This window comes from Halichoerus grypus, chromosome 5 (genome assembly GCF_964656455.1).
Source record: "Halichoerus grypus chromosome 5, mHalGry1.hap1.1, whole genome shotgun sequence".
NCBI classification, from domain to species: Eukaryota; Metazoa; Chordata; class Mammalia; order Carnivora; family Phocidae; genus Halichoerus; species Halichoerus grypus.
This window is the reverse complement of record NC_135716.1, coordinates 168,181,988-168,207,467: the sequence shown is the minus strand read 5'-3', so window position 1 is coordinate 168,207,467 and position 25,480 is coordinate 168,181,988. Positions and strand designations below refer to the sequence as shown.

The 25,480-nt window shown below is 54.4% G+C and overlaps 2 protein-coding genes across 5 annotated transcripts; both read left to right on the top strand.

Annotated features, from left to right (window-relative positions):
- Nucleotides 1-1,677: 1,677 nt before the first annotated feature.
- On the top strand, nt 1,678-11,292 carry CNKSR1 (connector enhancer of kinase suppressor of Ras 1). Of its 4 annotated transcripts, none has more exons than XM_036114508.2 (21): nt 1,678-1,789; nt 3,672-3,829; nt 3,933-4,114; nt 4,722-4,806; nt 5,126-5,167; nt 5,245-5,349; nt 5,896-5,955; nt 6,069-6,137; nt 6,477-6,578; nt 6,660-6,730; nt 6,810-6,883; nt 7,032-7,138; nt 7,216-7,246; nt 7,794-7,966; nt 9,050-9,123; nt 9,282-9,353; nt 9,618-9,691; nt 9,848-9,909; nt 9,992-10,091; nt 10,175-10,356; nt 10,614-11,292. In XM_036114508.2, the coding sequence occupies exons 1-21, from the start codon at nt 1,738-1,740 to the stop codon at nt 10,881-10,883; spliced, it is 2,145 nt and encodes a 714-aa protein (XP_035970401.1). In that variant the 5' UTR covers nt 1,678-1,737; the 3' UTR covers nt 10,884-11,292. The 4 variants fall into 4 exon arrangements, with proteins under 4 accessions (XP_035970401.1, XP_077929737.1, XP_077929739.1 ...); XM_078073611.1 differs by having other exon boundaries at nt 7,794-8,245; XM_078073612.1 differs by lacking the exon at nt 1,678-1,789 and adding an exon at nt 2,816-2,852 and having other exon boundaries at nt 7,794-8,245.
- An 801-nt stretch (nt 11,293-12,093) lies between these two features.
- CATSPER4 (cation channel sperm associated 4) lies at nt 12,094-23,945 on the top strand. The gene is made up of 11 exons (XM_078071746.1): nt 12,094-12,162; nt 12,266-12,340; nt 12,820-12,963; nt 16,536-16,637; nt 19,504-19,601; nt 19,756-19,876; nt 20,091-20,224; nt 21,545-21,719; nt 22,507-22,718; nt 23,068-23,233; nt 23,895-23,945. The coding sequence occupies exons 1-11, from the start codon at nt 12,094-12,096 to the stop codon at nt 23,943-23,945; spliced, it is 1,347 nt and encodes a 448-aa protein (XP_077927872.1).
- The last annotated feature ends 1,535 nt before the right edge of the window (nt 23,946-25,480 follow it).

Below are 25,480 nucleotides of genomic sequence, written 5' to 3'. Positions count from 1 at the left end.
CTTGATGATTACAGCTTTGTAATAGAGCTTGAAGTCTGGAATTGTGATGCCACCAGCTTTGGTTTTCTTTTTCAACATTCCTCTGGCTATTCAGGGTCTTTTCTGGTTCCATACAAATTTTAGAATTATTTGTTCCATTTCTGTGAAAAAGTTGATGATATTTTGATAGGGATTGCATTGAATGTGTAGATTGCTCTAGGTAGCATAGACATTTTCACAATATTTGTTCTTCTAATCCATGAGCATGGAACATATTTTCCATTTCTTTGTGTTTTCCTCAATTTCTTTCATGAGTATTCTATAGTTTTCTGAGAACAGATCCTTTGCCTCTTTGGTTAGATTTATTGCTAGGTATCTTACAGTTTTTTGGTGTAATTGTAAATGGGATCGACTCCTTAATTTCTCTTTCTTCTGTCTTGTTGTTGGTGTATAGAAATGCAACTGATTTCTGTGCATTGATTTTATATCCTTCCACTTTAGTGAATTCCTGTATGAGTTCTAGCAGTTTTGGGGTGGAGTCTTTTGGGTTTTCCACATAAAGTATCATATCATCTGCAAAGAGTGAGAGTTTGACTTCTTTGCCGATTTGTATGCCTTTTATTTCTTTTGCTGTCTGATTGCTGAGGCTTGTGGTGTTTTGGGGTTTTTTTTTAAGATTTTTTTTTTTTAAGTAATCTCTACACCCAGCAAACGTGGGGCTCCAACTCACAACCCCAAGATCAAGAGTTGCACACTATACTGTGCCAGCCAGGCACCCCAATCATAAATTTGTATGTTGTTATTGTTTTTTTTAAAGATTTTATTTATTTGCCAGAGAGAGAGAGGGAGAGCACAAGCAGGGGGAGTAGCAGAGGGAGAAGCAGGCTCCCCACTGAGCAAGGAGCCTGATGTGGGACTGGATTCTAGGACCCTGGGATCATGACCCGAGCTGAAGGCAGACACTTAACCAACTGAGCCACCCAGGCAGCCCGTAAATTTGTGTTTTAAATATATTTTAGTTATAATTCTCTTCCTTGTAACCTTCAGCATTTTTTTTTTTAATGCTTCCAAAAGCACTATTCTGAGCAAGGGTCCATAGCTTTCACCAGACTGCCAGAAGGGTCTGTGTGCCAAAAAAGGGGGGAACTAAAAACCCCTATTCCGAAAAGTTTTAGAGCTATTAACACAGGTACTATGCACAGCAGCCCATTTTGCAGACAAACTGACGTTGGGTGGGTTGGGTGGGTAGGGTCAGGGAGCCAACAAACTGCAGAACGGACATTTGCAGCCAGGGCTGACTCCCTCACCTCTGTGCTTTGCTGCTGCGCTTCTTGCTCACCTTTCTGACCCTTCCTTCCTTCCTTCCCTTCCTTCCTTCCTTCCCTTCCTTTCCTTCCTTTCCTTCCTCCCTTCCTTTCTTTCCTTCCTTCCTTTTCTTTCTTGGAGCCTAAAGGTCAGAGTGCACTTCGGGGCGGGATCCCGGCCCGCTCCCAAGCCGCCTGGGTCGCACACCAGGGGCACGGCCTCGGGTCGGGCCGCCCAGGAGCCCAAGGACGCCTGAAGGGCGGGGCGGGAGGCGGACAGGCGGCGGGCCAATGGCGGGGCAGCGCCTCACCTGGCCGTCCAAGCTGGGCCCAGGTATGCCGGTGGCTCCGCCCAGCGCCCAGCCCCGGTCCCTCCCCAGGCGGGACTCCGGGAGCGGAAATTCCTGCGCGGGCGGGACCCGGCGGGAGCGGCTCCCGGCGGGCGGTCTCGGCCATGGAGCCGGTAGCGAGCTGGACCCCCGGGAAGGTGGCAGCTTGGCTGAGAGGTGGGCCTGGGCAGAGTCGGGCTTGAGGGGCGCTGCGACCGGGAGAGGGAAAGGAAGAAGGACGAGCCAGTCTGTCAGTTGGTGGGTCAAGTAATTTACAGAGCTTCTGCCGGGTACCTGGTACTGTGCTAGGCAGAAGGATCGGCGGGATGACCCCGGGGGGCCCGAGAACTTGAGGGGGTCTCCCATCGCCCCAGCATCGCCAGGGGCTGCCAGGGTGGCGGCGGGGAGGCGGTGGTTGGGTCAGGAACACAGCGGGGCGGCCCCCGCGCGCCCTCGCCCACTGTCTTTAGCTTCCCTCCGCCCCAGGGCTCGGTGGGCTGTTATTAAACCCATTTTTCAGAAGCGGAAACTGAGGGACTGAGCCGGGAAGTGATTTGCTTGGGCTTTGGAATAGGGCCGGTCCTCCTGTCTTTTCCCTTCTCCCCACCTTGAGGTTCCCAGAGAGAGAAAAGGAAGGCCCGGTCAGACCGGAGGGGTTGGCCCAGCCCCACGGGGCCTCGGGGGAGGACGTGCTGGCCCGTCAGTGAGCCCCGATGGGTGGGAAACGGCCCAGACTGCAGCTGGGAGAGGGGAGGGGAGTCCCGACAGCCTTCCGGGTGGGGGAAGCTCCCAAGGGAGTGAAGGGGAACGGAGGACGCTGCTGGCAGGCCCAGGGCTCAGGGCCACCAGCCCTTGAAAAGCAGAGATTCAGGGCTGGAGTCAGACTCCCAGGCTGAGTTCCAGGCCCTGCCCCTCCACTCACCAGCTCTGCGACCAGAGGTCTCAGTTTCTCTATCCATAAGATGAGAAAGTCAGCAATGACCTCATGAGGTAGACAAAATGAAACAATCCTGGCAGGTGCCTGGCCTGTGTGGCCCAGTGTAGGAGACTGGGGAGGAAGGCAGCGCAGCAGGGTCACTGTCCATGGCAAAGGAGCTGCTCGGAGGCTGTAGCCATGGAGTCCAGGGACTCCCAGCCCAGTGTTCTTAATGTCACACGGGGAATGAAGGGGAGCTATTAATGACACTCACATTCCTCAGTGACGGAGCCTGACTTGGAATGGAAGGAATTCCTTCAAAGAGTGAGCAAGCTTCTTAATTTCTGTATCAATTTTCCCACCTATAAAATGGAGATAACAATAGTCATTATCTTCTACATTCAGTGAGCACCAAATGTGTTAATATGTAGAAAGCCCTTAAAATTTTGCCTAGCACACAATAAGCTTTCGATAGATATTATTCCTATTTTTAGTCTGCCTTATCTATCCTGTGCCAGGTATGGGCTAGAGTTCGAGACGAACAGTTATTTATGGCCCAGAGCTTGAGGGGCAGTGGGAGCAAGACAGCCCCCGACCTACCCTGGGGAGTTATGGAAGGCTTCCTGAGGGGAGTTAGATTAAAAGCGGGGGCAGTGAAGGAGCTAGAACAATCCAGGCAGAAGAAATAGCACATACGAAGACGCTGAGACAAAAGAGCATTCCAGGAGCTACAGGGAGTTAGTGCTCTGGATCTAAAGTATTGAGTTTGAGGGGCTGTGCCAGGGGATGAGACTGGAGAGGCAGGTGGCGGCCTGATCTTACAGGGCCTTGTAGATCAGGGTAAAGAGTCTGGCGGCTGTTACTGTCTACCATGAACCAGGGAATGGGTCAAGCGCTTGACATGCATCCTGTCATTTAATACCCACATGAGCAGAAAGTAGGTGCTTTTATTATTGCCATTTCACAGGTGAGGAAACTGAGGCACAGAGCAATTAAGTTACTTGCTCAGTAGTCTCATCTGTGAAATGGGCAGAACACAGCCTGGGTCCCAGGATTGTGGTTAGGAACAGGTGGGAGGGAAAAGGGCTTTGTGGGCGTGAAGAAGTGGCCTGAAAGGCCACGCCACCCCTGTTCTCCCTCCAGGCCTCGATGACTCCCTGCAGGACTATTGCTTTGAGGACTGGGAGCTGTCTGGCAAGTACCTGCTCCAGCTCTGTCCCCGAAGCCTTGAGGCTCTGACCGTGTGGCCTCTGGGCCACCAGGAGCTCATCCTGGAAGGGGTAGAACAGCTCCGGGCCCTGGTGAGAGAATGGTGGCCACACCGGCTGCAGCTGCCACCCCCTGGGGGTTGCGGGTGGGGGGCTGGCCACTGCCAGGGAATAACCTGCCTTTTTTCTGGCACAGAGCTCTGGGCTACAGACAGAGAACCTTCAGAGCCTGACCGAGGGGTTGCTCGAGGGGACCTATGCTTTCCAGAACTTAGTCCAAGGCCACCTGGAAGGCTGTGCCGAGCCCCCTGCTGATGTCCTCAGTGCAGCTGTGGAGCTGGCCCATGAGGCCCGGACCCTCCTCTTCTGGCTCAATAGGTACCTTGGGCTCCTCCTAAGACCCCAACTGGTGAGGGGACCCTTCTCATCCTTGGCCTCCTTCGGGGCCTGGGAGAGAAGAACAGAGCTCGGCTGTCGTTCAGATGTTGTGGAGCCGGGCAAAGAGGTTATTTGGTCTGTGCGGGGTACCGGGGCGCCTGGGTCCCCACCCACCCCCAGCTTGTAATCATAACCGTCCTAACACTGCACAGAGGGCTTCTCCACTCCCTTCAACCGCTGCTGCTTGTCCCCCAGGTCCCAGCTCAAATGCCACCTCCTCTGGGAAGCCTTCCCTGTTGCAGGTTCTCAGAGCTCCCTACGTTTCACAGCAGCTGAGTTATCTCATTACTGACGTAATCGTGTGTGTAAGGTCTGTCTCCCCCAGTGCCTAGAGCGGGGCCTGGCACGTCTTAGGCGCTTGACAGATAAGTCCTGTGCTAAGCTCTGTCGATGTATCAGTCATCTCCTCTACCCCAAGTGAAACCCGTCAGAGCAGATATTCTCTCCCCCCATGTGGCAGATGAGTAGTTGGCTCTGAGTGGTTCCGTGACCTGACTGGTCATCACAGCCCCCTAACCACTTCCCCTACCATCCTTCCCCCTGCCAGGTATCTCTTCTCCCACTTAAATGACTTCTCAGCCTGCCAGAAGATTGGAGAGTTGTGCGGGGAGCTGGGCCAGGCCTTGCAGGAGGTAGGAGAACCAAGGGCCAGGCTTGGCCCAGGCCGTAGAGAACAAGTCAGGCTAGAGCTTTTTATAACCTGTGAATCAGCACAGGATCGGTGTGGGGATTGGGAAGAGGCAGGGGCAGGAAGAAAGGAGGCCTGGCCACGGGGTAGGGGCGATGGGGGTGTCGGGTCTTCTAGCTGGCAGGGGCGTCTCAGGAAGTTGGACTCTGGGGGAAGGGCAGAGCGGGGGAGGGCATGTATGGTGATTTCTGGGGCTTGGCATCAGGAGGACAAGACCTTGGAGCCAAAGCTCTGAGGCCCTGTTGTTGGCCCTCTACTTCTAGGACAGTCCGGCGGCTGAGAAGGAGAGCAGAGTGCTGGGGATTGTGAGTGTGGGTTTGGTTGAGTGGGGAGTTGGGGTGGTGTTGGGGCTCAGGCTCAGCTTCCTGCGCCCCTCCCGCAGTGCAGCCACGTGGCCGGGATCTGCCACCACATCCTGAGCTGCAGCCCCCAGGAGCTGCTGGAGCAGAGGGCTGTGCTGGAACGCGTGCAGCTGGACCATCCTTTGGTGAGCTCTGACCTCTTGGCAGCCTTGTCTGGGCCCTGAAGTGTGGTTCTAGGACCACACAGAATCCTGTGCTCTTATGGCTGGGGGCCTCCTCTGTGCAGCTGTTAAAGGCCCAGAGGACTTTCCTGGGGTCTTACGTCCTTAAGCACCTTCTCCAGTCCTGAGGGGCTTGGTGTGGTCTCAGGTGACACATTCCAGCCCTGGGACACAGACGCGGCAGGTTAGGGGACTGGGGAAAGGACGCAGACTTTCTTGCTTTAATCTTTGACTAGTTGAGAGCACCAGAGCCCCCAGCCCTGCCCCTGGCCTGCCCCTGTCCTGCCCCAGCCCCGCTGATCCCTTTAGGAGGGCTGCTGAGAATCTCCGACCTCATTAGTCAGCAAGCCCAGCCTCCCTCCGGCCCTTACTGGAGGAGGAGGCAGGGACCCTGAGAGGAGTGGCAGGCCCGAAGTCACACAGCAAGTCGGCCAGTGCCTACCTGGGCCAGCTCTCCCCCCAGTTCCGCCCGCCGAGGACTCTCAGTGACCGCAGCCTCTCCTTCGGCAGGGCCTGGAAGTCCACACCACCAGTAACTGCCTGCACTTCGTGTCCCGTGTGGGCACCCAGGTGGGAATCCCACGCCCTTCTCAGCTGCCCGCCCCGAGGCCCTACCCTCCAGCTGAGCCCGCTTCAGGCCCCTGGAGAGCGAACCCTATGAGCAGCCCCCCCCCCCATACCAGGTCCCTGCCGACTCCTGGCTGCAGATCCTTCCTGGAGACGAGATTGTCCAGGTCAATGAGCAGGTGGTGGTGAGTGGGGAGGAGAGGGACATGGGGTCGGGGGGAGGGGAGGTGAAGGGGCTACTGAGTAAAACCCAGGGCTGGTGGGTGGGGAGGGGCCCTTGGGGAGAGCCTTGTGGAGACCAGGCTTGTGGGAGCTGCTGTCCGTGAGATGAGCCAGCTCTCACAGGTCACAGTGGCCTTGGCAGAGCCAAGGTGAAGGGGCTGGTGGAGGCCTCCTGGAGGAGGAGTGGCAGGAGGCTGAGGGCGAGGGTGAGGGCTGTTGGCTTACCCCGGAGCCCCCTGGGCAGCTGCATCAGCCCAGGGTCCCTGCCCTGCCCCCTGCCCCCTGCCCCCTGCCCCGTCCAGGTGGGCTGGCCCCATAAGAATGTGGTGAGGGAGCTGCTGCGGGAGCCAGCTGGCGTCAGCTTAGTGCTGAAGAAGGTCCCCGTGCCAAAGACCCCTCCACAGGTACCTGCCCCCCAGCCCTGCCCCCGTCCCGCTTTCAGACCCCTGTCATCAGCTCCATCACCATTTCTGGTTGTTCCCCAGACCCCTCCTCCAGTCCCGGGCTCCCCACAGCTGACGAGCCCCTCGCTGGCTTTCACCGCACTGTCTCCCAGGTAACAGGCTCTGCCGCAGGTGGGTCTGGGCAGGGGTGCCACGGGCTCACTCATCTCCATCTCCTCTTGCTCTCCCCAGGGCCTCACCCGAAGACGTCTTTGCCTTTGACCTGACTTCAAACCCAAGTCCTGCACCCAGCCCTACCTGGACAGGTAGTTTCAAAGTCTCACCAGGTGGCAGATGCCCCGGGCAAGGCATGTGGGATGCCTGGCTCTGACCCCCCGACTCTGACATCCTCACCTTACTGCCCAGCCTGGGGCTGGGCTCATGGGCCCTCCTCTCTGTCCTCCCTCCTGACAGACTCCACCTCGCTTGACCTTGAGTCCCGGCCCATTCTCCCTGCGCCCCCAGCCACACTGCCCGCAGGGGTAGCGGAGGCTCAGGAAGGCCCAGAACAGCCTGACAAGGTAAGGTGAGGACTCAGCAAGGAGGGCTGTGTGGCTCTGGACCCAGACCCTTCTCTAACCGCTTATGGCCTTTTCAGAGTCCTGTTTCTGGTCGGAATAAATCAAAAGGTAAGAGATGCACTTGACTGGCTGGGGGGTCCCTGATACGAGCTCTTCGAAGTCTTTTTTTTTTTTTTAAGATTTTATTTATCTATTTGAGAGAGAGAGTGAGAGAGAGCATGAGAGGGGAGAGGGTCAGAGGGAGAAGCAGACTCCCCACCCAGCGGGGAGCCCGATGCGGGACTCGATCCCAGGACTCCAGGATCACGACCTGAGCCGAAGGCATCGCCCAACCAACTGAGCCACCCAGGCGCCCTTTTCGAAGTCTTTACAGTGTTTGGCAAGACCACCGCTCCCATCTCACACACAGCCTGTGCTTCCAGCCTGGGCCTCTCACCAGCTCTGTGACTTTGGGCTCCTCTGATCTTCCATTTCCTCGTCTCGAAAGCGGAAGAGCAGCGCTGCCTCAGGGAGGCACCTGTAACATTTCAAGCACAGAGAACGGGTTCAGAAAGATCAGCTGGGAATGCTGGCGGGGGGGGGCCGGGAGCAGGTTTGGGGGTCCAGGACGCCTCGCCAGCCCCTAACCCCCCCGGGCCGTGCTGTGCTCCCGCAGGCGTGGCGACACGGCTGAGTCGCCGGCGGGTGTCGTGCCGGGAGCTGGGCCAGCCGGACTGCGACGGCTGGCTCCTGCTGCGCAAGGCGCCCGGTGGCTTCATGGGCCCGCGCTGGCGCCGCTGCTGGTTTGTGCTCAAGAGACACACGCTCTACTGGTACCGCCAGCCCCGGGTGAGCCCCCCGCCACACGCACGGGGCCGCAGGGGGTTCAGAGCCCCGGTTCTTGTCCTTATTCTGCCAGCACCCCCATCTGTGGTCACAGCCCCACCACCACCCCAGCCCTATCTGGAAAACGAGATCACTCTTTGGAGAGAAACGAACGGAGATGTGCGTGAAAGCAGGCTGAGAAAGGCGTCCCGGGCAGCGTGGAGAGTCACGTTTGCTCTGCCCACCTCCCCTTCCTCTTCTGTGACTCCGTCTATCCTGCCTATTGGTTCAGTGAGCATTCAGGTGCCTGCTGTCCCCCCAGCTCTGGGCTGCGTACTAGGGACATAGGGCAGACTGGGACAGTCCTGCTACTCCGGGCTGGTAGCGGGGAGGATGCATGCGCACTCAAGGACAGCTTGGGGAACGCACGCTAGGATGAAGGAAAAGCCCAGGGATGGGTAGGAGCCCGGCGGACGTGGACAGTCCAGCCTGAAGAGTCGAGAAGGCCCCCTGAGAAATCAGTGCCTGGGGGCTAGTCAGATGGAAAGGAGAAAAAAACCAGGAAGGGAGAAGAGCCTTTGCAAAGCTCAGGGGTTTGGAGCAGCTTCCTGTGTCTCTAAAACAGAACAAATGCATAAGCAGTCTTCTCTTTTGTGGCTGTTTTCCTGGATAGCTTTGGCTCCCCTTTCCTGGCTCAGAGGCTCCCCTTGGTCACACCCCCTGCCCCCACCCCAGATTCCTGCCCTGAGCTCTAGGCACTGAGAGATTTGGGGGGGGGGGTTGTTTTTGTTTTTTAAGATTTTGTTTATTTATTTGAGAGAGAATGAGAGAGAGAGAGAGAGAGCATGAGAGGGGGGAGGGTCAGAGGGAGACTCAGACTCCCCGCTGAGCAGGGGGCCCTATGCGGGACTCGATCCTGGGACTCCAGGATCATGACCTGAGCCGAAGGCAGTCGCTTCACCTACTGAGCCCCCCAGGTGCCTGGCACTGGGAGATTTGTGGTTGGAGAGCCCAGGAGCCACTCTCTCCCCTCTGCCCCCAGGGGCCTGACTGGGCCTCCAGGGTAGTGGGGCTGCAAGCTGACCCTCACACTGTGTTTCTCCCCAGGATGAGAAGGCTGAGGGCCTCATCAATGTTTCCAACTACAGTCTGGAAAGTGGACAGGATCAGAAGAAAAAATAGTTAAGTCCTGGAGTGTGACACACCGGGGAGTGGGGCGAGAAAGGGAGAGAGAAGAAGTGGGGGGTGGGGGGCAGCAGGTAGCTGGATTCCCAGGGCAGCCTCACGGGCTCTGGATGGGCACAGCCAGGCTGAGTGAGGCGCCCCTGCTCCCTGGCAGTGTGTTCCAGCTCACCCATGACATGTACAAACCCTTCATTTTCGCTGCTGATACCCTGGAGGATCTGAGCATGTGAGTGCCACCCCCTCTGACCGCCCAGCTCCCACGTGAGTGCTTGCAAGCCTGGCTCAGGAACCTGGATTCTGATCTCAGCTCTCTGATAGTGGCTGGTCAAGGCATTCACTTCTCCAAGCCTGTTTCATCATCTATAAAATGGGTTAATAAGAGTTCCTACCTCTCAGAGGTGCTCTGAGGATTAAGTTAGAAGATGATACAGGTGAAAATCCCCTGGCATACAGTAGGTGAAAACTGCAAGACCCATTTGCCCCTCCACAGGTGGGTGCGCCATCTCATTACCTGCATTTCCAAGTACCAGTCTCCAGGGCGGGCCTCCCTGCCCCGAGAGGAAGGTGGGTGTCTCACAGGGGTGTTCCCACCAGGTCTCAGCTGAGCCTCTGTCTTTCCGGGAATGGGGGCTGGGAGCTCCAATGCCCTATCCTGCTCCCGGGCCTCCCAAAACCCTGTGAGGCTTAGTGGGCTCCCCATCTGCTCCTTCCCCCCCGCAGACTGCTACAGTGAGACAGAAGCAGAAGACCCTGACGATGAGGCTGGGTCCCGCTCAGCCTCGGTGAGTAGGAGACTGGTGGGGAGCGGATAACAGGCTACAGGGCTCAGAATGATACCCACCTCTCCTTCCACCCTGCCCACAGCCCAGCCCAGCCCAAGTTTGGAGTCCACTCCATGGAGACACGTCACCCGCAGACACCCCCACGCAGGGCAGCCCACGGACTTCCTTTGGCCCACCAGCAGGTGTTCTGCTGGGGTTCAGAGCTGAGATGGAGGGTGGGGGGACCTGGGATGGGCACATCCTCATCTGCTTCCCCCTCCCACAGACAACAGTGAAGGGGCGCTGGAAGGAATGGTGCAGGGGCTGAGGCAGGGTGGCGTGTCCCTCCTGGGCCAGCCGCAGCCCCTCACTCATGAACAGTGGCGGAGCTCTTTCATGCGGCGCAACCGAGACCCCCAGCTCAACGAGCGAGCGCACCGCGTGCGTGCGTTACAGAGCACACTCAAGGTCAGCGGGAGGGCACCGGGCGCGGTGAAGGACGGGGCTCTGGGCTTTCGCTTCTGGTTCCTGGCCCTGAGCTCTGGGCTTAGCTGTGGACTGGGCCAAGTTCTAGGTTCTCAGAGCCAGCCTCCCAATGTGAGGATCAGGGCTAGACCCGGCCAGGTGCTGGGTTCTAAGCCCTGGACTCCAGAGTGAGCTCTGCACTTGGGCTCTGCCCCTCTCCCTGGGTGATCGTGGTGCCTTGGCCACCACTCTCTTCACAGGCAAAGCTGCAGGAGCTGCAGGCCTTGGAGGAAGTGCTAGGTGACCCCGAGCTGACAGGAGAGAAGTTCCGACAGTGGAAGGAACGGAACCAAGAGCTCTACTCAGAAGGCCTGGGAGGCTGGGGAGTGGTGCAGGCTGAGGGCCACTCCCAAGTCCTGAGCTCTGACTCCAGAGAACAATCTTCCCACCCCCTGCCCTCTGACCCTGAGGAGCAGTCCTGTCTCTGCCCCCTGACCCCAGAGAGCAACCTCCGACCTCCTGACCTCTGACCCTGGTCAGTACCCTGGCTCCTGACCTCTGGCCTTGAGGACCACCTCAGCCCCCAAGCCTCTGACATGTCTAGGACAGAGCATCCCCGGGTTCTCTTCAAGGCTGGAAGTAGTGCTAGTCCATGTGTCACCCCAGATGCCCCCCTTTGCCTACGCGTCCACCATTTCTGCTCCTCCCTCCCCGAGTGGGGTAAAGTGAAGTGAGCTCTGTGCCATCCTCTCTCGCCAATGACGGAATGGCAAGCTGGGCTGAAAGAAATTCCCTTCCACCTCATCTTCCCACCTGTGGGGGCACAAACCTGTCCCCCCTCCATCTCTGGCCCTTCTCCCTTCCCCAAACCAGTCTTGTATAGGTGTTCATTTTACACAGACACTTTCAACAAAATAAAATCAGTTTATCTAAAATGAATCTACATGTGCCTCTGACTTCTGTATTAGAACCAGAAATCTGCTCCTGGAGGGGACAAGGATGGAAAGTATAAGACGGACATGAATGTAACTAGTCTTGGTAACTAGTTAGTCTTGGTAACTAGTGGTTGGCAACTAACTTGGTAACTAGATAGTCTTGGTAACTTGTCCACCAAGTGTGCAGACCAGTGGCCCGGGCCCTATAGCTGAAGTCTATGCCTGTCGGGATGCTGGGTTGCTGATCCATGGCTAGTGAGCGCTTCCAAGTATGCCCATCTCTTCCCAGCCCTTCGGAGACCAGGGGGTGCTCTCCTGCCCCATCCCCAGGGGGGCACAAAGAGAAACAGAGACCAGCCTTTCACTCCAGATGGAGAAGCACACCTTGCATGGAAGGACAGGCTGGGCAGCCCTGGGGGCTGGGGTCGTGGACGGTGTAGCCGGTGGGGTGGGGTACAGGCTGAGCTTGGCTGGGAGGAGGGCCTCCGGGCCAAGCACCTCTCTTCTCTCCTCCCAGTCTCACCTCCAGCTCCGGGACCCAGAGTAGGGACATGTCCCTGTGTCTCCATCCAGGCTGCACAAGAGACCTGACCTGCTCCCATCGGCCTCTGACCTCTAACCCCAGCCCAGCCCCTGAGCGTCCCTGGCTTCCTCCGTGGGGTACCGAGGGGAGACAGTGGTAGCAGAATTCCCTGGTGGAATGCAGACAGCTGGTGGTCACAGAGTCCTCTATGATATCACCACGAGGGGGAGCAAGACCACTCGGAATGAAGTTTCTTTGACGGGTGGGAGGAGACTGAGAGCTATGCCAGGTAATCAAAACAGCTGGTGGCAGCAGTGGACCAACACCAGTATTAAACCTTTGAATGTCATGGTAGGTGGCCCCTGCCTCGGTGCACCCAAGCTGGGCATGCCAGGGAGGGGCGGGGCGCGGGGGCCCGTGGCTGCACTGACGGGACCCCTGCTCACCCTCGCAGAGGGCTGTTCACGAGCCCTACTCCTGGTCGGAGGAGCAAGTGCTCATCAACCGCCGAGACATCATGAGCACCAAGGTAAGGAGGGGGCTGGGGCGGCAGCCTGCAGTGACCCCCCACCCCACAGTCACCCTTCTGCAGCTGCTCCCGTGGGCCAGAGGCCACCATAATAACTCTGCCCCTTCTAGTTCCCGAACGTCCCCTCTGAGGACCCTCCCCAGCAGTGACCCCTGCGGTGACCTCTCATGGCATGTTAGTACCCGCCTGGCGGTGCTCCCCACGGGAACCCCTATATAATGACAGTCGCTCGCCAGCAGAGCCCCTAAGGGTCTCCCTTGCAATGACTCTCGCAAAGATTCCCCAGCAGTCACCCCCTTTCAGTGGCCATTTAGGTAGTGACCCCTACATGGATGCCCCCATTTCAAGACCCCTCTCAGGCAACTTCTCCCCCTAGAGTGGTCCTCCCCTAGGGGCCCCCATTCACTGAGGACCGACGTCCAGGCAGAGGCCTCCCACGGTGACACCTGCCTGAAGGAAGGTCCCCCGCCCTCTCCCAGGATGCCTGGGACATCCAGGAGTTCATCACTCGCATGTATGTCAAGCAGCTGCTTCGACACCCGGCCTTCCGGCTGCTTCTGGCCTTGCTGCTGGTGGTCAATGCCATCACCATTGCTCTGCGCACCAACTCCTTCCTTGGCCAGGTGGGACTCCAGCCCAACCTCTGCCCCCGCTGATCTAACGGGTGCCTGGACAAGGCACTTTTCTCTCTGGGCCTCAGGCTCCTCATTTGCTCATGACGATTGCATTGAATGTTCTTCAGGTGCCTGTCAGCTCTCACCTTCAAGGAAACTAGACATCAAGGAAGACTTCATGGTGGAGGGGGCCCAGATTTGGGGAAGGCATTGGATTTGTAGAGAGAGAGGGCAGGAGAAAAATGATGTGAGCGGAGGCAGACAAATGGGTGCCTGGTGGGGGAGGGTATCCCATTTTAATCAATAGTCACTATGAGAAGATCGCTCAGTGCCAGGGTCCTAGGTATGATCACAGCAGACACAAGCATGTCCTTACGGATGCCTGAGTGTCACGGAGTGCATGGTAGCTCAAAGTGGGCATCAAACCTACCTAATCTGTATGGTCAGGGAAAGCTTCCTGGGGAAAAGAATGCTTCAGGTGGGAATAAAGAGTAAGTGGGAGTCAGCCAGGCAGAGAGAGGTGGGAAAGAGTGTTTGGGGGTAGAAGAAACAGCTTGTGAGCAAGTTCTGTATGTCCATCCTGAAGTCCAGTATGATTTTGTTCTTATTCCTGATGTTTTAATTTCCTACAAGGAGTATACTTCATACATGAACTGTGCTATTTGAAATTGGTATTTTAAAAATGTCCAGTGCAGTGGCTGATGATTTCAGAGAGGTGGTCAGCAGCTAGCTGGTGGAGGGTCTTTAAGTTATCTTAAGGAGGATGGCCTCTGTCCTATGTCATTGGAAAGCCAGGGAATGGTTTAAAGCATGGAAGTAACATGACAAGATACGTGTTTTAGAAAACTTACACTCGCTCCCACAAGGTGGACCACAGAAGGGAGGGTGTTGGGAATGGGAAAAGATGGACCAGGCAGACTGTGTTGTGATGTTCAGTGAAAGATGATGGGGCTTGGACCTGGGCAAGGGCCATGGGTAAAAGAGGTCCCAAGCATCTAAAGCTCTCTAGGAGTCAAATTCATGGGCCTTCCTGACTGCTTTCCTTTTTCTTTTCTTTCTTTCTTTCTTTCTTTCTTTCTTTCTTTCTTTCTTTCTTTCTTTCTTTCTTTCTTTCTTTCTTTTCTTTCTTCTTTCTTCTTTCTTTCTTTCTTCTTTGTTTCTTTCTTTTCTTTCTTTCTTTCTCTCTTTCTTTCTTTTCCTTTCTTTCTTCTTTCTTTCTTTCTTTCTTTCTCTCTTTCTTTCTTTTTCTTTCTTTCATCTTTCTTTCTTTCTTTCTTTTTTAAGATTTATTTATTTGAGAGAGAGACAGAGCGAGCAGGGGGAGGGGGCAGAAGGAGAGAGACTCTCCACTGAGCAGGAAGCCTGATGTGGGGCTTGATCCCAGGACCCAGAGATCATGACCTGAGCCGAAATAAGAGTCAGATGCTTAACCAACTGAGCCACCCAGGCGCCCCCTGATTGTTTTTCTTTACAACAAATAATGAACACTTAATATGTGCTACCCTGTTTAACATACCTCACCCTCTCACACATGTAGCGAAAGGGAGAGCAAGGAGTTACATTTCTGGCTTGAGCAACTGTGTGGGGACAGTGCTGTTTGTTGGGATGTGGGGGACACAGGACAGTGAGCAGGTTTGGGGAGGATGCTGAGGTCGGTTTGGGTTGAGTAGTGTAGTAGTTGGAGGTGCCGGGGCAATATCCACACAGAAATGTCTAGGGAGAGGTTAGAGGTCAACTCTGAAACCCTGCCGGGAGGTCGGGGGCAGAGATGGCAACATGAGGGTTGACAGCATCTGGGTGGATGGTTGCCAGAAGCTAAAGGAGGAGATGAGGCCACCTGGGGAGAGAGTGTCCAGTGAGAAGGGAAGAACACCAGGACAGAGCTCTGAGGAGAGCCTCCCAGTGAAGGACAGAGAATGGGGTGGTGGCAAGAAAGGAGACTGAGGAGGGGTGGCCAGAGGAGTGGGAGGGTGCGGGAGAATGTGCTGGGGTGCTGTCAGGGAGGAGGTGTAGGGCCAGAAGAGGCAAGAGAGGAGGCCAGAGAAGGATCGCAGAGCATCCCTTGGGTTTAATTCCTGTGGCCTTGACAAGAGTGGCCTCCGGTGTGGTGGAGGCAGAAACCCAATAGCCAAGATGGCAGAATGAGTGGACTGCAGGGCAGCTGCCACCCCTTACAGATCGTGAGATCGGTTCAGACTGCAGATATCAGCACTCTGAGATAGGATGAAGTAGAATGAAAAAGAATGAAATAGAAGTTGTATGTGTGCATGTGAGAGAGAGAGAGGGAGGGCGGGGGCAGGAGGGAGACAGAGTACTCTGCTGTGAAATGTAAAATACAACAATCTTACTGTGGGTCCCAGTCAAAAATGCTAAAAGCCCTGGTAGAGGATATGTGGCCATGAAGGTCAAATCCTAGAGGCCTGGGAATGCCAGACAGGTTTTGACCTGATTCAGACCCTGCAGGCCATTGGGAGCCATGGCAGGCTTGAGGGTAGAGGAAGCAACTCTGATTTAGCTATAGATGCTCATGACTTGGAGAAGGCAGGAGGACTACTTAGGAAGCTCTCGCAGTAAATAGCGAGGAAAGCTGTTGCCTCCCAGGGCCAGTGGGATGAAGCTGAGGAGACAGACGATGGGAAAGAAAGTCCTTCCTTGCTGTAGACAGACATCCCTGGCCTGTGATGCCCTTTGGGAATTTGGAACAAGTAGGGAGCCCATAACCTTAACCTCCCATAGGGGTTTAAGAAGCTCTGCTCAGCCTCTCATTGGCCAGTGGATACGGGTGATGGCAAGGTGTGGGGCCCAGGAGGACTCTGTGTGTGGCAATGAGCCTTGAGGCACTGAGTCTGTTGGCCATGGAAGTGAAGGAAGGGAGGAGTCCTTACAAGACTTTGGTAACTGTCAGGGTGGAATAGGGGGCTCTAGGAGCTGTAAATGGGGTCACAAACTATAGTAGGGTCACAGCTTCATGAGCGATTAGGGGAAAGTGAGTTGGATTTTGAAAAGAATTCAAGGTCATCAAGTCATCCATCCATCCATCCATCCATCAGCCTACCCAGGGAGCTGGATCCATGATTGTGGGGGATACGCAGGAGTTTGGCCAGGCCTTACCTGGGGGATTTGGGAGCTGGAGCAGCAGGAGTGGTTGGGACAACCAGAGAAGGAAGGATGGGGCTTGGCGTCCACCAATTAAGGGGCCAGGCCCTTTCTTCCCAATCCTGGAGCCTGTTCTGCCGCTCCCCAAGCCCTCTCTCTCACATATCCCTGCTCTAGAGGTTAGGAGCAAAGGTTTATAGCCAGACAACAGTTTTTATTGCTAACTGTCTGACCTTGGGCACCTCTCTGATCCCTCCTCTGTGAGATGGGAATAAAATCTACTTTGTAGAACGATGGTGATGTTAACATGAATGGCAGGTGTACATGGAAAATGTGCTCTAAATGGAGCTTCAAAGATGCTGAGGATGAAGAGCAGCAGGAATATGAGCCTTCCTTCCCCTACAGACACCCCCTGTCCCTGGCCCCACCCGGGCTCTGCTCCACTGACCCCTCGGCCCCTCTCTTTTTCTCTGTCTTCCATGTAGAAACACTATGAGTTGTTCTCTACCATAGATGACATTGTGCTGACCATCCTTATCTGTGAGGTTCTCCTCGGCTGGTTAAATGGCTTCTGGATTTTCTGGAAGGTGAGATCCTGGGCCCTGCCTGCTATTGCCCCAACTCCTCCTTAGGGACTGCACCCCACCCCTGTGCTTCTGGCCCAACAAGCTGAGAATGTGTGTGTGTGTGTGTGTGTATGTGGTGTGGAGAGACTACTTCTGAGATGTCTGTGATGCAGCAGAAAATAATTTGTCCTGGAAGTGCAGCCTCCCTGGGTTCCAGTCCCTGGGTTAGCCTTCCCCAGTTCTGTGATCTTGGGAAAACCTTAATTTCCTTACCTGAGAAATGGGTTTGAGAGTCTCCACCTTAATTTACAGGGTTCAAGAGCAGAGGTCAGCAAACTTTCTGTAAAGGCCCGTGGGCCATACAGTGTCTGTTACAAACGCTCACCTCTGCCGTGGAGCACAGAGCACTGTAGACAGTCCAGACAAACAGCACGGCTGTGCTCCCAGGAAGCTTTATTCACAGACACTGAAATTTGAACGTCATATAATTGTCACATGTCACAAAATGTTGTTCTTTTGATTTTGCCCCCTAACCATTTAAAAATATAAAAACCATTCTTAGCTTGAGGGTCTTACAAAAAAAGGGGCTGCTGGCCAGATTTGACCCACAGCCTATAGCTTGCTGACCCCTGTTCAGGAAAGTGTCAGAGAGGCTATCTGGGTGGGAACAGGTCTTTATTTCTTTTTTTATAAGATTTTGTTTATTTATTTGACAGAGACAGCGAGAGAGGGAACACAAGCAGGGGGAGTGGGAGAGGGAGAAGCAGGCTTCCCGCTAAGCAGGGAGCCTGATGTGGGGCTCGATCCCAGGACCCTGGGACCATGACCTGAGCCGAAGGCAGATGCTCAATGACTGAGCCACCCACGCGCCCCGGGAACAGGTCTTAATGCTACATTAAATGAGGCGAAGACTCAAGCTTTGTTTCCATAAGACTGCTACAGCCAAATGATTTCTAAAGTCAAGGGATTTATTTTGCCTTTGGGCAAGTTTGAGAAGAGGCTTTAAAAAACCTATCAGGGGCCTCAATCATAGAGCATGCAACTCGATCTCAGGGTTGTGAGTTCTAAGCCCTATATTGGATATAGAGATTACTTAAAAATAAAATCTTTAGGGGCACCTGGGTGGCTCAGTCGATTGAGTGTCTTGATTTGATTGAGCCAAAATCCTCTTGGTTTCGGCTCAGGTCATGATCTCAGGGTCCTGAGATCGAGCCCCACGTCAGCTCCGTGCTCAGCAGGGAGTTTGCTTGGCGATTCTCTCCCTCTGCTCCTTCCCCCATGCACTCTCTCTCTCAATTAAATAAATAAATCTTTTTAAAAAATTAAAAATAATAAAAATAAAATATTTTTAAAAACTATCAAGTATTTATACTTTCATAAAAATGAAGTATCATTTATTTATTTTTTAAAAGATTTTTATTTATTTATTTATTTGAGAGAGACACCAGAGCAAGAGAGAGCACGAGTTGGGGGGGGAGGGGAAAGGGAGAAGGAGAAGCAGGCTCCCTGCTGAGCAGGGAGCCCAATGTGGGGCTCTATCCCAGGACCCTGGGATCATGACCTGAGTGGAAGGCAGACACTTAACCAACTGAGCCAACAAGGTGCCCCGGAAGTATCATTTAAATACCATTACCAGGGGGTGCCTGGGTGGCTTAATCAGTTAAGAAAGTGACTTTGGCTCAGGTCATAGTCTCAGGGTCCTGGGATCAGCCCCACATCGGGCTCCCCACTCAGTAGGGAGTCTGCTTGTCCCTCTGTCCCTCCCCCCACTCCTGCTCTCTCTCTTTCAAGTAAACAAATAAAATCTTAAAAATAAATAAATAAATAGGGGCGCCTGGGTGGCTCAGTCGTTAAGCATCTGCCTTCGGCTCAGGTCATGATCCCGGGGTCCTGGGATCGAGCCCCGCATCAGGCTGCCTGCTCTGCGGGAAGCCTGCTTCTCCCTCTTGCACTCCTCCTGCTTGTGTTCCCCCTCTCGCTGTCTCTCTCTATCAAATAAATAAATAAATAAAATCTTTTAAATAAATAAATAAATACCATTACCAGGACAACCAATTAGAATTATAAGCTTTCCAGGGGTCAGAGGTTTCACTCCACAGAACACAGAGTGTAGAACCCAGAACATTTCTGAAGTCTGGATGTCTTAAAGACTGCTTTGTGCAAACAACATTTGCAAGGATGTTTATTAAGAGAAAATAGAATGGGCTGGTACATATTTACATGTTTCCACACTCAAGAGGAGAGTAGGTACCATGCTTTTCATGAACGTTTCAATGCACCACTTTATCAGAACTAGCCCTAGGAAGCAGGCAGAAATCTGTTCCATAAGAGAAAACATTTCCTCCTTCATACCTTCTTGCAATTTCTTTTGAACAGCAGTTAGCATTTTCTTAACAATGATTTTTTATTTTTTTATTCTTATTTTTTTAAGTAAGCTCTACACCCAGTGTGGGGCTTGAATTCGACCCTGAGATCAAGAGTCCCATGCTCTACTGAGCCAGCCAGGTGCCCCAGGGGGCCTGCCCCAGGGTTTCATTAGCACAAGAGAATTGAAGCAAGCCTGAGAATCTTATGCACTAGCCAAGGTGGGTGCTCAGCTTAGGAATCAGCTGTGTGTATGGGAGAGTCTCCACTGTGTGTCTCAGACTGCACTTGGCTGTTGACACGCATATGAGACAGCGAGTAAGCCTGGGTGTTTTGTGGCATATTTGAGGGGCAGCAGAAGAAGTAACAGCAGTGGATGGCAGATGACTGGCACTGCCCTGAGAGGAACATTGAGCCCCCCATCCTTGGGCTGGTGAGAGGGCAGACCCAGGATGTCCCCACGGGCTGGGCCTGATACACCCCATTGGGGCTGGCCCACCCCTCCATCCCCCACCACCCCCAGGACGGCTGGAACATCCTCAACTTCCTTATCATCTTTATCTTGCTCCTGGGGTTCTTCATTAATGAACTCAATGTCAACGCTCTCACCTATACCCTCAGGTGAGCTGGGAACTCTGGCGAAAAGAAGGGAACATGTCCGGACCGGGGAAAGACAGGGGGTGGGGATCATCTCTTACCCTCTGGGCAGGTCAGGGGGCAGGGGAGGAGGGGTCTGGGAGGGGCTGAGGGGCGCCCCTGAGAGGCTGTGCCGCAGGGCGCTTCGGCTGGTGCATGTCTGCATGGCGGTGGAGCCTCTGGCCCGGATCATCCGTGTCATCCTGCAGTCGGTGCCCGACATGGCCAATATCATGACCCTCATCCTTTTCTTCATGCTGGTCAGTGCCCTCCCCTAGTCCCAGCTGCTCCCTTTCCCTGACCACGGCCCCCGGGTCATTGGGGATGGGGGGGGGCGGTGTCTGGAGAGGAGGAGAGGCCCCTGGGCCTGAGTCCCTGGGATTCCCTTGGCAGCGTTCATTTGCATGGCATCTGCATGTCCTGTCTCCAGGTCCTTGGGTAAAGTTCGGGCATCTTCTTTGGTCTCTCTGGCAGGTGTTTTCCGTGTTTGGGGTCACTCTCTTTGGTGCATTTGTGCCCATGCATTTCCAGAACATGCAGGTTGCCCTGTACACTCTCTTCATCTGCATCACCCAGGATGGCTGGGTGGACATCTATAATGACTTTCAGTGAGTGCCTGAGGGGTTCTGTCCCCACCCCACCCCCCAGCGGGGCAAGGCAGTGGGAGTGGAGCTCCAGGGCTTGGGAGGAGGATGGCCCACCAGGAGGAGGCTGCCTGGGGCTTCAAATCAGGGAAAAGGAGACCCCTAGGACTGGTCTTGGTCTGCTTGAAGCCTTGTCCCCCTTGAAATTCCACCCATTCAAAGTCCTACCGCAGACCTGTTCATGAAGATGTCCCCTGTCACGCTAAACAGCTGGGTAGCAAGGAGGCCTCGAGCAAGAGAGCAGATCCGTGGTTTCGGGACAGCCTCCCAGCCCACATCTGAGCCCACCAAGCTGCCTGGACTCCTGGGAACTTAGAGTCTCATTTCATTCATTCATAGACCCGCTGCCCAAGGTCATTTTTGGCCACAGATGGCCAGCAGGTTCTGTTCTTTACTTCTTTTCCATTACATCTAAACCCTATTTGTTTCCAGTCCACTCCAGGGAGTGGGTCCCCCTGACTGATTTCTTTTTATCTCTTGTGAGTGCAGAAGCACTGTTGGCAAAGGGCTTCTGCGGGCATTTCCCAGTATGATGTAGGTGGTGGAAAAATCACAGGGTGTGCAATAAAGATAGACTGGACGCTGGGCTTTTGAGTATTTGCTCCACCACACTAGCTGTGCAACCTTGGACAAGTTACTTCATCTCTCTTCCGAGCCTCAGCTTCTTCACCTGCCAATTGGGAATTATAATAATTAACTATGTCTGAATTGCTGTGAGGATCAATAGAGAAAAGCTGTATAAATCTCTTAGCATAGAGCCTGGCCCAGAGCATGTATATATATATATATATACATACATACATATATGTGTGTGTGTGGGTGTTTGTGTGTGTGTGTATGGAAGGAGAGAGAAAGGGAGAAAGACCTTATTACTTAGGAAAATATTTTATGGGAGATTCATAATAAGGTATTAAGAATGGCTGGGCTTTTTTCCTGTATGTCTTCCTTCTTCCTTCTGATCCTTCTATAATGAGCTTGAATTACTTTTGATAATAAGAAAAACATGAATCAAGAGTATAGCCAATCGATTAAACTTGATAATGCCAATGTACAAATCCCCACCGTAGGGGGTGGCTTGAGGCCCACGCTCTGTCTCTGACCGGAGAGCAGGTGCTCAGCCAAGAGCAGCTACTTTGATAGTCAGAGCAGGCATTAGATCCGCTCACCAGCAGTGAGGTAGCAGAAGTCCTAGTAGGTCTTGAGATAATGTCCCCATTTCACAGATGGGGAAATTGAGACTCAAAGGGCCAGGGAGGTGATGGGGCTCCTGCCTGCCATCTCCAGGATGGAGACAAGAGAGTACGCAATGGAGATCGGGGGCGCCATCTACTTTGCCATCTTCATCACCATTGGTGCCTTCATTGGCATCAACCTGTTGGTCGTCGTGGTGACCACCAATCTGGAGCAGATGATGAAGGCAGGAGAGCAGGGGCCACTGCATCAGATAAACTTCAGTGAGGTGAGTGGGCTGGGGAGGGCAGAAGGGAGGAGAGGGTGAGCGCATGAGTGCTGACTTGAGCACATGCGTGTGTGTGTATGCGCGTGCGTGCGTACACGCTTGCACGCTCAAGGGCCTGAAGAAAGTCAAGCCTGAGACCTGGGGGCAGAATCCCCCACCTTGAGTGCCATCTGAGGGGTGTGGATTTCCTAGATGTCTGGTTTCTATGGCAACTCAAAACTGAGTGGCTGGGTGACCTTAGGGCAGGTGACCAATCTAAGCCTCGATGTCTTCTTCTGTAAAATGGGAATAATAATAGTACTTCCTTCATAGGACTATTATGAGAATTATATGGATAAATGAACAGTAGTTGGCACACACGTAGAATTCATTAAATGTTAGCTACAGTGCTATTCATTCAAGGGTAGGACTTCCAAAAAGCTGGTGGGGGTGGAGGGGGGAGTACTTCCCAAAATGTTGAGGGTTGTGGGCTATGACTTGAGAGTAGGTAGGGCTTTAGAAGTTTGCTAGGTAGGAAAAAAAAAAAAAGTTTGCTAGGTAGGATTTATCGGGAGTGAAATTGGGTGCTAAGTTTTGAAAAGGGGTGAGAATTTTCCAAGAGGTAGAGGAGGGGCTTATGCATTTGAAGTTGAGCTCCCACAGCAGGGTAGCGGGGCTAAGATTGGTTAGAGCTGGAATGGGTGGCATTAGAACCCTGGTGTCCTAAGAGACTCATCCTCCCCCAAGCCAAGCAGGAAGGGGCTGGGGGAGGGGTGCCGGCTGAGCTGTCTGTCTCCTCTCTTCACAGGGAGGCAAGCAGGACCTGGATGGAGGTAACGAGCTGCCCCTGGTGCACTGTGTGGTCGCCCGTTTGGAGATGTCCGGCGCCCCGCAGGAGCCACTGTCGGGAGGCCACCTGTCTAACCTCTCAGAAAACACCTGTGACAACTTTTGTTTGGTGCTGGAGGCAATACAGGAGAACCTGATGCAGTACAAGGAGATCCGAGATGAGCTCAACACGTAGGGCGGGTACTGGGGGTACCCCGAGTCCCGTGAGTCCGGGCTGAGCGGAACCTCAGATTCTTTTGGCTTCACGCCCTCACCATTTTAAAATGCGGACCCTGGGGCCCAGAGTGGTTTAAATGACTTGCCAGGGAGGGGGGTCTGTGGGTAGAGGAGCTAGAATCCAGACCTGGTTCCTTCCATCTCACACGAGCGCGCAGCTTGGCCTGGATCTCCATAGGAGTGAAGGGGGAGGGCGAAGCGGGGTGGATGCCCGGGAAGAGATGGGAGGGCAGCCCCCCGTCTTCCGCCTCCCCGCCCCCAAGCTCCCTCAGCCCTCGGAAAGTACTCACCCCTCCGCCCCCAGGATAGTGGAGGAGGTCCGCTCCATCCGCTTCAACCAGGAGCAGGAGGAGGAGCTGATGCACAAGCACTTGTCACTGAGCCTGTCGGTGGTGAGCGGGTCCTCCCTGGACATCCGCGACATGACTTGCCAGCAAGACTTGATCACAGCGCTCATCAACAGGGAAAAGGTGCAGGCAGCTTCCCTCTCCTACCCAATAAGTGCTCGCCCGCCCCGCCCCCTAGCCCCCCCCCCCCGCCCCGCCCAGCCCAGCCCAGCCCAGCCTCTGCCCCATTAGTCAAACTTTCTGTCTATTCCAAGATCTGATCCCCTTCCTGGACTCTCAGGCACCGCTCAGCCAGCAGCCACCTCTGATCCGTTACGTTCCACCCTTTCCTCCCCGGAGAGGCTCTGCCCCCCACCCCCACCAGGCTCCTCCCACTGAGTCACTTAAGTCTCTGACACCCTCAAACCCACCCCTTCTTAGGGTGGCTTGAGCCAGCTCAGTTTCTGCCTGGTGGCGGATACCTAGGCGCACTGTGGGCAGAGGATCCCTGGGTTCCTGCTAGAGTGCATCAGAACAGCCTCCTCCCCAGGGAGGAAGCTTCTAGGGAGAAACAGGCACACACCCTCATTACTTAGTTTCTTTCTCTGCTTCCCACACCACCTGACTGGGTTAGAATGACCTGGAGCCTCGTGAATGTCCACAGCCTGGGCTTCCAAGCTTGGAGAGGACACTAGGCAGCTAGAGTCAGACAAGCCTGGTGGTTTCGCTGCTGAAGGTGGCGGAGGGGAGTGAGGGGGCGTTTGCCATGTGAAGGTGGGGGACTGACAAACCCCTTGGTTTGCAGGTTCAGGAATCCAACACAAACATACTCCTTAAACACAAGACCAGCCGCTGAGAGGCAGGATGGGAGCCAAGGGGCCTGAGCACACACGCCCACCTGCATCTTCCTACATCTCTACGTGACTTGGCATAGTCTGGCCTGAGCCCATCTTCTCCCTTACACCTAGGCAGATGCCTGGGGCTGTGAAGGGGGTGGCATCTCCAGGGCTTGTGTCTGTGAGCCTCAGGTCCAGAGGAATTCAGATGGACAAGGATGCTGGATGAGAGAGGGAGCCCCACAGCAAAGAATGAGCACAGAAGCGGGGTGCTGGCCAAGGCAGCCAGGATTTGTCCTAAGGATGGACTTTCCTGGCCCCCTGCTTTAGGCCAGAGCTAGCTGGGGCCCAAGTGCACCAGGAGGAGAAAGGTGAGGCCAGTGGGGCCAGACATCTATGTATTGACAATAAAGTTTTGTGTTGGGATCAATATGTCTGACTGGTGGATCTCCAAACTTGGGGCAATCTTGCCCCAGGTCTGATGGGCAAGACAGATCTTGCCCCTCAAAAGCCTCTTTGTCTGATGGGAGAGTTACTGACTGCCCTCTAGAGCTTTCCAGTCTAATGGGAGAGAGAATGTACCCTGAAAATTTCTGACTTAATGGTAGGGATGTAATCTCCCCTTAGTGTTCTAAATTTTTTTTGGTGGGGGAGGGGGTGGGAATCTGGTTCTCATGGTTGGGAGCCCCAGTCTGATGAAGGAGACAGCCTGAAGATAGAGAAGACTGGTCCTCATTCTGGGGGGCCCTAGTCTGATGAGGTCACCACTGACCAGTCATGCAGGTACAGGCAGTTCTATCCTGGGGCAATGGAGAATGACTGCCAAAGCGTGGCTCCTGGCAGGCTTTCCAGAGGAGAGGAACACTGGAGCTTGCTGGAAGGTCGCAGGAGGAGTTTGTGGGTCAGGTGAATGAGATCTGGTGGGGTACTTGGGACCTGTTGAGGTCTCCTTGGGACCTTCACACTAAAAACTATTGAGAGCCACAGCAAGTTCCTGAGCTAGGAATGCAAGAGTCTGAGAAAGCTGCGGCAGTCATAGGCATTAGGAAGAGCTGCCTTGGAGGACTGGCTTCTCATCCTTGGGTAAGTCATTGGGCCTCATTTTCCCCATCTGTGCAGTGGGGAGAGGATGAGATTGATCTGCAGCTCTAAAATCAAGTGGCCAGCTCTTAGCCCAAGCATTGGGAGACCAGTAAGATCATCCATGTCATTGAGACTCAGATTCCCTGATGTTGGGTTGCGGGGAAGGCTGGAAGGCCCAGAGTTCTGCCCAGCTGGTCAGCAAAGGCTGACAGGGGCCTTGGGGATATTCACCAGTTGGAATGGGAGTCCCTAGAGGCCCCCTCATTGCAGCTGATGGGAAACTTCACCCTCCATTCCCCTCTTGTCTGCATGGGTTCCAGCCCAGTAAAGCCCGGGGCCAGCCGGGAAGGAGTCTGGACAACTGGGGACGGGGGTGATAGTGTACTCAGCAGGCACATGAGAGGTGGCACCAGTGCTAGAAGTGCCTCACTGTCTTGGAGCTGCTGTCTGTCCCCCTGTTTGAGCTCAGTGC